The sequence below is a fragment of the Melanerpes formicivorus genome, unplaced genomic scaffold, assembly GCF_026170545.1.
Source record: "Melanerpes formicivorus ecotype bairdi unplaced genomic scaffold, bMelFor1.0.p_v2 SCAF_8, whole genome shotgun sequence".
NCBI lineage: Eukaryota > Metazoa > Chordata > Aves > Piciformes > Picidae > Melanerpes > Melanerpes formicivorus.
In genome coordinates, this window is record NW_027142360.1 from 15415282 (window position 1) to 15424941 (window position 9660).

The 9660-nt window shown below is 53.6% G+C and overlaps 1 protein-coding gene across 2 annotated transcripts; it reads left to right on the forward strand.

Moving 5' to 3' along the window:
- Window positions 1–2453: 2453 nt before the first annotated feature.
- On the forward strand, window positions 2454–5096 carry ASCL1 (achaete-scute family bHLH transcription factor 1). 2 transcript variants are annotated; one of them, XM_068142263.1, is made up of 2 exons: window positions 2454–3476; window positions 3702–5096. In XM_068142263.1, exon 1 carries the CDS (start codon window positions 2792–2794, stop codon window positions 3452–3454), a length of 663 nt encoding a protein of 220 aa, XP_067998364.1. In that variant the 5' UTR covers window positions 2454–2791; the 3' UTR covers window positions 3455–3476; window positions 3702–5096. The 2 variants fall into 2 exon arrangements, with proteins under 2 accessions (XP_067998364.1, XP_067998365.1); XM_068142264.1 differs by having other exon boundaries at window positions 3707–5096.
- Window positions 5097–9660: the final 4564 nt, after the last annotated feature.

The following is a 9660-nucleotide window of genomic DNA, read 5'->3' on the forward strand; positions in this document are numbered from 1 at the left end:
AGAAACTCAGTGGTTTCAGGGCCCTGAAACAAAAAATGCTAGGGGTTTCACCAGACAGAACTACTTCACCTTTTTCATCGTACAGGTACTTCAAAAGCTGCCATGATAAGAACTACTAAATGACTACTTAGCAGGTACGCATTAAGGCTCTGCCATATGACATTGCTCCTTGTTTTGGTTTAAACTCGTGCCCAGACAGGGTCAGGGATCCAGTGGTAATGAGAAAAAGCAATCTCTACAGCTCCAGGTCACTATAGTTGAGGCCAGTATCAGATCAGGTCTTATTCTGCACTCATTTCCACTGTAACCTGACAAGGGTCTGTGCAGGTCCCTTCCTTCCATACTTTGGGGCTGGTGTGAGCACCAGGGATGAAAACCACTTGCCAGGGACTTCCCAAAGCCATAATGTCACCCATACCAAGACTGTCATGCTATGGCTCTGCCTTTTTTTAACGTTAACAGAACACACACTTCTGAGTATTCAGAATGGAGAGGTGCAGACAGAAGAAGAGATGTGGCAAAGCTAGAGGCAGAAAGTGTGTTGAAGCTTGCAGATATATGGGTATGTGATGTGAAAGGCAGGAGGGCAGGGACAGAAGGCCAGAAGTTCCTCACTGATGCTCATGCCAAGAGCGGGGACACCAGCATGCCCTGGTGCTAAGCCTGGCCACATCTTCCAGGTTGTCCACATCTTCACAGTCATGCCTGCATTGACCTCTCAGTGCTACTCTTCCACATTTGTCCCTGAACCACAAGCGAGACTTCCCCTGGAAGCAGTTAAATTCTCATACATATGCCAGATTCAATCTGACTCCTCAGTTACAAGCAAATGCCATCACCCACTTGGAAAGGTGATGACGTGCTCCCATGTTGCAGGGTACCACGGGTGTAAGCATGGGCTCAGAGAAGTCCCTGAGAGATGCAAGTGCACTGCATGACCTAGGAAACAGGCTCTGGCAGCAAAGTGAGAACTGGCTCCACATCTGTTTTTTCTGCTTAGCACCCCAAGTCTTTATGTTGCTGAGACAAATCCCCTTTCCCTGTGTCAGTGACCGTGACGTCACATTGGACGCAACCAAGGCAGGGTCAGAAGATGTGTGTGTGTGCTACTCTTTCTCTGCAGACAGGCTTGCCCCTTGGCACTCAGCATTTCAAAGGGGTATCTCAAGGTGACTTCTCCGACGCTGTGCTCGCTACTCGTCTGAGCAGCGCTCCTCCTCACACCCGCACCGCTTCACCCGCTGTTGTCGCAAGTTAATAGAGCCATCAGGATGCCCGCGGGGCGTGCGCGGTGCCGAGCCCACGCGGCTCCAGCTAGGGAAAGAGAGCAGCATCGGGCAGCGAGCGGGTCGCGGATACTCAGGGCTCACCGTACTTGGTGAGCCAAGGAAGCGGTACCAGGCTTCCTGGTGCTTCCCAGGGCCGAGTTCAAACTTGCCCTTCGGTGCTCCTGCACACGGGGAAGTTTCCTTCTCTTCACTCCGCGTCCTGGCGCGGGCAATAGTGAGTGCTTCTTCCGTGGGCATACATCGGCCCACGCCCCGGAACACCTCCGTGCCAACACTTATCGCACCGTGGCTCTCCCCTCCAAAACTTGGGAGAATCATCCCGAGCACGCCAGCAGTAGCCGGAGCAGAGGCTGCTCCGCACCTCCCGGGGCTTCCCACACCTGCCTGTCCCGGCAACCACAACCTCCTTCACCCCCATCCCGCCGCAGCAGCAGCGCCTCGGCGGGAAACGGGAGCGCAAGAAAACAAACGGGGTTTCGACACCCCATTCCCAGGCACGGTCTCCCCTTCTTTCTCTTACTTCTGCACCCATTCCCCCCACCGACCCGCAGCGCCGGACACCCCCATCCCAGCCCCCTCTCCGCGGCGGCCCACGCGCGCCGCCTCCCGCCCCGTCGGGCCGCGCCCGCCGCCGCCCCGCGCGGCGCCCCGGCGCGGGTGTTTGCTCAGGGCCGGGAGCGCGGCACGCGCCGGGCGCACGCACTTGCAACAACAAACCCGCGAGGGGTGGGGGCGGCAGGGCAGGAGCGGGGGGGCGGGCATCGGGGGGGCGGGGGGGAGGCGGGGCCGCGCGGCGGCCAGCGCGTGTGCGAGAAGTTGGGGGGGAGGGTAAGAGTGTGTGTGTGTGTGTGTGTGTGTATGTGTATGTGTATGCGGGGGGTGGGGGGGTGGGAGGTGCGGCGGGGGGTGCGTGCGTCTGTTTGTGCGGTGTGCCTCCCCCCGCGCTGAAAAGGCGGCGGTGCTCCTTACCCGGTAAAGCCGAGGAGCGTGGAAGGCGCAAGGTGCAGTGTGTGTGTGTGTGTGAGAGAGAGAGAGTGTGCGCGGGGGGGGCGGCAGGAGGAGAGCGGTGCGTGCGTGTGTGTGTGTGTGTGTGTGTGTGTGTAGGGGGGGGGGGGGGGGCAAGCCCCGGCCGCCCCTTATAAGAGACACAATCCCCAGCCACTTTTTTGCAAAAGGGGCTTTGCAAAGCAGGCTGCGCACACGCGAGCGCCACGAGCCTCCCCGCGGCAGACGCACGGAGGGTGAGAAGGAGGGGGGCGGGCAGAGCCTCCCGCCAGCGCCGGCTGCCCCACCGCCCGCCCGGCTCCGCTGCCCGCTGCTTTGGTCGCCGCAGCCCCTCTGCCCTTGCAATCCTTTGCCTAGCTCTTTAATTTGTTTTTGTTTAAGCGAACGCCTCAAATTCTTCCGCCGCGCCTCCATCTTCTTACAGTTTTTTTGGTGGTGGGTAGACGGGGACCGGCCGCCCCTCGGGCGTCCCCGCCTCGCAGGACGCTCCCGCGCCCATGGCCAGCGGCAGCCCTGCCAGGATGGCCAGCGGCGCCGGGCAGCAGCCGCCCTTCCTGCAGCCGGCGTGCTTCTTCGCCGCGGCGGTGGCCGCAGCCGCCGCAGCCGCGCCTCCCGGGCCACCGCCGGGGGCGCCGCCGCCACCGCAACTGAGCCCGGCCGGAGGACAGCCCTCTCCGGGCGGCAAGACCTCGGCTCCGCGGGCCGCCAAGCGGCAGCGTTCGGCCTCGCCGGAGCTGATGCGCTGCAAGCGGCGGCTCAACTTCAGCGGCTTCGGGTACAGTCTGCCGCAGCAGCAGCCGGCGGCCGTGGCGCGGCGCAACGAGCGGGAGCGGAACCGGGTGAAGCTGGTGAACCTGGGCTTCGCCACTCTGCGGGAGCACGTCCCTAACGGCGCCGCCAACAAGAAGATGAGCAAAGTGGAGACTCTCCGCTCCGCCGTAGAGTACATCCGCGCCCTGCAACAACTGCTTGACGAGCACGATGCTGTCAGTGCCGCCTTCCAGGCCGGCGTCCTCTCTCCCACCATATCGCCCAGCTACTCCCACGACATGAACTCCATGGCGGGCTCCCCCGTCTCCTCCTATTCTTCCGACGAAGGCTCCTATGACCCGCTCAGCCCCGAGGAGCAGGAGCTGCTCGACTTCACCAGCTGGTTCTGAGCGCCGGTGGCGCTCGCAGAAGGTGGGTATGCGCCCGCGGAGGGCTGGAGCGCCACGGGGCGGGGGAGGCCGGAGGAGGGCACGGGAACGTGGGGCGGTGGGGGTGCAGCCGCCGGGGGAGGGGGGTGCATCCAGGCAAGGCCCCGCCGGCGGGGTCCCGCATGCTGCGGTACTTACGAGCGGTTCCGGTAGCCCGGCGCTGCGCTGGTCCCGGCGTGGCTCTGATCTCTTTCTTTTATTGTTACAGGACAGTTGGAAAAGGGAAAAGCAAACAAATATATCACATACAAGAAAAAAAGACAAAAATCCGCCCAGAAAAAGGACCTGTTGCATGTCCCGCTCCCCTGCCGTCGGAGGGCGGTGCGGGCACGTCTCTCGGCGGGCGGGCATAGCGCTGCGCGCCGCGGGGGCGGTCGAGGCAGCCGCCCCCAGGCCCGGAGCCCGACCGGCCTTTGCACTCCGTCGCGCCGCCACGGACTGCGCCTCGGCTGAGCAGGTGTCCCGCGGGGAAGCCGCGGCAGCCCCGGCCCCGAGCTGCCGTGGGACAGGACGCTGAGTTCCTGGGCCTGGGGAGGAGTCCTTTCTCACCCTCCCCTCCAAGGCAGAACGGCATCCACCCTCTCCGCACGCTGCCGCCGCCCTTCAGAGACTGGCGTTCATCATTCTGTGGACAAAGTTAGTTCCCCGATGTTTCTGGAGACATTGAAATTAAACTATGCTGTACTCAAAGAAGCTCCTGGAGCCCCATCACCCCCCTTTCCATCGCATCTCCCTCCCGTTCCTCCAAGCTTCTCTCGTTTCCATCATAGAATGCTTCCAATCTTTTTTTGTGAATTTTTTTATTATAAGAAAATCTATTTGTATCTATCCTAACCCGTTTGGGGGATATATTAAGCTATTTTTGTACATAAGAGAGAGAGATTTATAGAGGTTTTGTACAAATGGTCTAAAATGTGTATATCTTGATACTTTTTTTAATATGTAATGCTTATTACCTCTTCATGTTTAGACTTGTAGTCGACGTTACCTTACAACTGCCATTTTTGTATGTGGTTTTGTAAAGGACTTGGATTTCCTCCAGATGTACTTTAGCACCAACGTGTCTTACTTTATAGAAACTTCGTTAATGTATTAATAACGTTATTAAACTATGTTCAAAGTGAACAAAGTTTATGCAGCTGTTGTCCAAACGCAAAGTGGTAGCCATTTGTTTTTATATGCTGCCTTTTAGGGAAAAAAAAATAAATAATAAAAGAAAAAAAAAAAATAAAAGATACGCAAGTAAACAAACACAAAAAGAATCCCTATGCCACTGCCTTTTCTTACTGTTTTATTACAAAGGTACAAAGGCCCTGTATAACTGTTTTATACAAACTAGTTTCATAATAAAACTTTTTTTAATTAAAATGATTGGCTGCTTGCTGCATGCAATTTGGTTTTTTTGTTCCTCCTGCCGTTGACAACGATGAATGTAAGGACAAAGATGTTAAACGATGTTATGCCGGAGCTAAGTTACATATGAAGTGTTTGTATCTGATGGATGTAACATATATATCTTTATCTCTATATAAATATGCAAAGATCTAGTGGCATCACCATTGTTTTCTTGACCTGTGTTGCAAATGTGTATCCAAATCAAAAGGCGGGGGAATGATTAATGATTTCATTGTCTTTCCTGAAATCACTGCACATTAAAGAATTCCCCAAAAGCCCAAGTTCTTAAAAAAAAAAAAAAAAAAAAAGAGGGCGCTCCATCCCGCGTTTTGGCGGCGTGACCTTTTCCACCGCGGCTCTGACCCAATGGGTCAGAAAAACGCGGGGGAAGACACAGCCTCCGCCACCGAAAACACGGGGCTGCAGTGTTGTTTATGTGGAAAGGGCGGCTGGATAAATAAAACCGTGGTGGGGGGACGGCGAGCGAGAGACGAAGGGAGATAAAATTAAATAAATAAAGTAGCAGAAATGGGTGGCAGCTTAGTGGAGACACTGGTCTTTCTAAGCTTGTTATTCTACCCAAATAGCGTGATCTGCCTGTAAAAGTACCCAATTACCAAGACTCAAAAAGAAATTGGGCTCTCCCTTCCACACACAGCCCTGCTTTTTTTTTTTTTTTTTTTTTTCGGCTGGCCCTGCTTGTTGTCAGTTAGCAAGGACGTGACCAGAATTCTCCTTCTCCTTTCCGCCTAGCTCCTACATCACTTGCAAATGCAGTTTGCGTGCATCAAGCCAAGCGGAAAGCAAAGCGCAAAATAGATTAAAAAAAGAAAAGACGAAAGAGAGAGAAAGAAAGAGAGCAAGAAAGAGAGAAAGAAAGAGAGAGAGAAAGAGAGAAAGAGAGAGAGAAAGAAAGAGAGAAAGAAAGAGAAAGAGAGAAAGAAAGAGAGAAAGAAAGAGAGAAAGAGAGAAAGAGAGAAAGAAAGAAAGAGAGAAAGAGAGAAAGAAAGAAAGAGAGAAAGAAAGAAAGAAAGAGAGAAAGAGAGAAAGAAAGAGAGAAAGAAAGAGAGAAAGAAAGAGAAACAAAGAGAGAAAGAGAGAAAGAAAGAATGAAAGAAAGAAAGAAAGAAAGAAAGAAAGAAGGAAGAGAAAGAAAGGAAGAAAGAAAGAAAAGAAAGAATGAAACAAAAAATCCCACCCCCAAAACCCCAAACAAGGAGCGGGGGGAACCGACGTGTCGTAGGGAGTATTAAAAAAGTCTCTCCCGCTCCACTACAAATGTGCCACCGAGTTGCGAGGAAGGCTCTATTTAAAAAAAAAAAAAAAAAAAAAAGAGCAGAGAAAAACTTCGGTGGAGCACCTCGGGGTTTTCCCTGCGTGTGCATGTATATGTAATGAATTATATCTATATGACCGATGCATATACATGCATAGACATACAGATGTGTACATATCAATGTATAGTTCTTTCTGCATTACTTCAAAAGTTCATGCACATTTGCTCCTTCGCCTCTTCCCAGCCCCCTCTCCGCCCTGAAATGATCAATATGTGATTTAATCGGGGGGGGGGGGGGGGGGGGAGGAGTGGGGAGGGGGGGCTCTTGGGTGAAGGGGGGAACACGACGCGGACGGGACAAGCTGGGGTCACGAAATCCCTCATTACTTCAGCACAAACACTCATTGTTTTAACCGCTCGTGGAACTAATGTTTAGTTATGAAAATAATAACCGTTATATGCCTCCATTCTCTTTCCCTTTACAGCATCTCCCTTTTTATTTACCCACTTTTGCAAGTGTACAGATAAGGTATGCAAAGAAAGTGTAGCGAGTAATTTATAGCTATGAATATAACATTAGGATAATGTTTCATTCTGTTACAAAGGAGAAATTTCTCTTCCTTGTGTAGACAGGTGTTCTTTTTTGCTCACTTCTGAATAGTAAATATCCAGACTCATTAAACTAAAGGCACAGTTACGCTGTTGTTCGCTACAATGTATAAGGCAGGCTCAGAAATTCACCACCTCCTCCCTCCCTTTTCCCCTTAGCCCCCTCCCGAAAGAAAGAAAGAAAGAAAGAAAGAAAGAAAGAAAGAAAGAAAGAAAGAAAGAAAGAAAGAAAGAAAGAAAGAGAAAGAAAGAAAGAAAGAGAAAGAAAGAAAGAAAGAAAAAGAAAACACACAATTTTAGTGAAGATAGGGAAAGGGCAAAGCAGGATTGGGGTAAATCTCATTACATCTGCTCTAATCGCTTAGCAACACAAAGCCTTTTCTTGTATTAGCGAGGAGAGCCTTTCAGCGCTGCCTGACAGACAGTATTCAGTTAGCATTAGTAAACTCCATAAATCAGGGACTTCACTGGGCGCACGATAAGTTTGGGTGCAGTATCAGGGCTGGGGAGAGGGGGTGTAGGAAGGCGGAGGTGCGGGTGTGCATATGGAGGCTGCTGGTCCACGGATGTGTTAGTTTATTTACCCTTGTGTTTATTTATCGTAATGCTGGAAAAGTGTCCCGTTAACAAATGCCTCTTTCCGATTCCTCCCCACCTCCCTCAAATCAAGACCCTCGGGCAGCGACAGGGAAGCATTGTGGCCGCGTTGAGCAGCAAAGGTGAGCAGCGCTGCCATCTGCCCCGTCCCCCGACGTGGGGACCCTAAGGCAGTCTCCTCGTGGCGTGGGTTTTCCCCTCGCCCTCCATCACTGCCCCCGTCGCTGCCCGTTTCCCACAGGCCCCTCTGCTGCCCAAACTTTTTTCCGCGTGCGGAACCAGCTCCGGCCCCGTGAATTCTCCGCACCACTCCCTCCTTACCCCATCCCTGATGTCAGGTAAGAGCGGAAGGGGGAAGTCCCACCGACCTACTCCCGGAAAGGGGCATGAGCACCCCGGAGAGCCTCCCCTTGCCTCTAGCCCTCCTCTCCCGCCCTTCCCTCGGAGAGAGACGCCGACTTGCACCCAACCGCTCAGGCACCGGGGTTTGGGGAGCCTGAGGCTCTTTCGCCCTTTCAAAATATTTTTTCCTTTCTCTCTCTCTCTTTTTTTTTTTTTTTTTTTTTTTTAAAGTGGTTGCTTGTCCCTCCTCCTTTTCTCGTTCTCCTTTCCTCTCCCACTCTTCTTTTTTTTTTTTTTTTTCCCCTCCCCCCGTCCCCGAGGCGCAGGTCCTGCCTTTTGTGTGCGGGCTCCCAGGGGCACACAGGGGGGCGGCGGGGGCCGGGCAGGCAGCGGGCAGCGCTGCCCCCGCGCGTGTCACGCCTCGGCCTCTATTGCGGCGGCGGCGGCGCGGCAGGAGCTCGCCGGGCCTCGGGGGCGGCGTGCGCCCGCCGCAGCTGCCGCCCGCCCCGTCCCATCCCGTCCAGTCCCGTCCAGCTCCGCTCCACTCCGCGCCGGCCCGCTTCCCGCCTTCCTTGGCCGCGGGGCGGCCGGTAGCTAGGGGGACAGGGGGTGCGGTCAGCACGCGAGAAGAGCGGGCACCTGCCCAAGGGAGACGGCGGGGACGCCCCCGCTGGCCGCTGCGCACAGCTCCATAATGCAGCGCCTATTACTCAGTGCATTCAGGGATTAGTTCGCCTTGGAGTGTTGGGGGGATTCACTGTCTCCCCCTTCCTCGCCTTTTGGAAGGGGGAGAGGGGAGAAGCCCCCCCGCCGCCGGTCGCCACCCTGGTCCATCCCAGCGCACGGCAACTTCTTGCTCCCAACCAAGCTCGCTTTTAGCGTGTCAGCCTGCACAATGCAGGGCTAATTCCTGCTGCAAAAGGCAAGTGGTGAGGAATCAATCGCAGGCTTTATGTAATCAAAAAGGATGATGAGTTTGGAAGTTGGATTTTTTTTAAAGTTCCCTGCCCCAGACTGAATTTCTCCTGCTCCTGACCCCCGTCCTATTAATAATCCCATGCAGGCGATTGCAGACGGAGGTAAAGCTATCATTTGTATGCGCCTGAAGATTAATTTCCCCATGTACCAACTCAACAGCATAGTTATCTCTTTAACAGGGAAAACAGTTTGGCTCCATTGTCGGGTTGCCAAGACCGCCTTTTGAGAAAGGGAGCCCGGCTAGCCTCTGATCAAACTCAAAGGTTAGTTAAAAGACAAAACCAGCTGAAAATCTTCATGAATAATGCTGTTTCCCTGAGCCCAGTGTAGTGCAAGCGCACATTTCAATGCCAGAGCATTTTGTTATGCTGCTCGCCTAAGTCAGAATTTCACAGAAAAGGCAGAGAAGAAAAGCTCCAACAATTAGAGGAGGCCTGTCAGAAAACATTAACGCCTTCCTCGCCCAGCCTGTCAAGCGTGCTGGAAATAAAAAACTGGCATAGCGAATCGCACCTCCACCCTCCAGAGCCTTGGGGGGGGGTGGGGGGGTGGGGGGGTGGAGGAGGAGGAGGGGGGGGAGGAGAGGCGGGGCGTGCTTAGACACAGGGAAGTAGAGAGAGAGAGAGACAAATGGACAAGCCCAGGCAGTTAACGTCCTCCTCTTGGCTTTGCAGTTCATCCAAAAGGTGGAAAAAGAAGGGGAGACGATCCACAGCTGGATGTTCTCTCTTGATAACCATTCCTCTGTTTCTTGCTTCAGAATTATATGTTCTCTCACGACCACACACTTACACCGTCTCTCTGCATTTTAACCCTTCCCTGCATTGATCTTGCAAAGCACATACGGGGTGCCCAATAAAACATCAGCCTGGCAGAGCAGTTACCATCTTTTGCTTTCTGCTCCCTCCAACATCCCACTTCCAAGTTTCGCTATCTGTGACCGTGTCCGGGGTGGCTGATGAACAGCTGG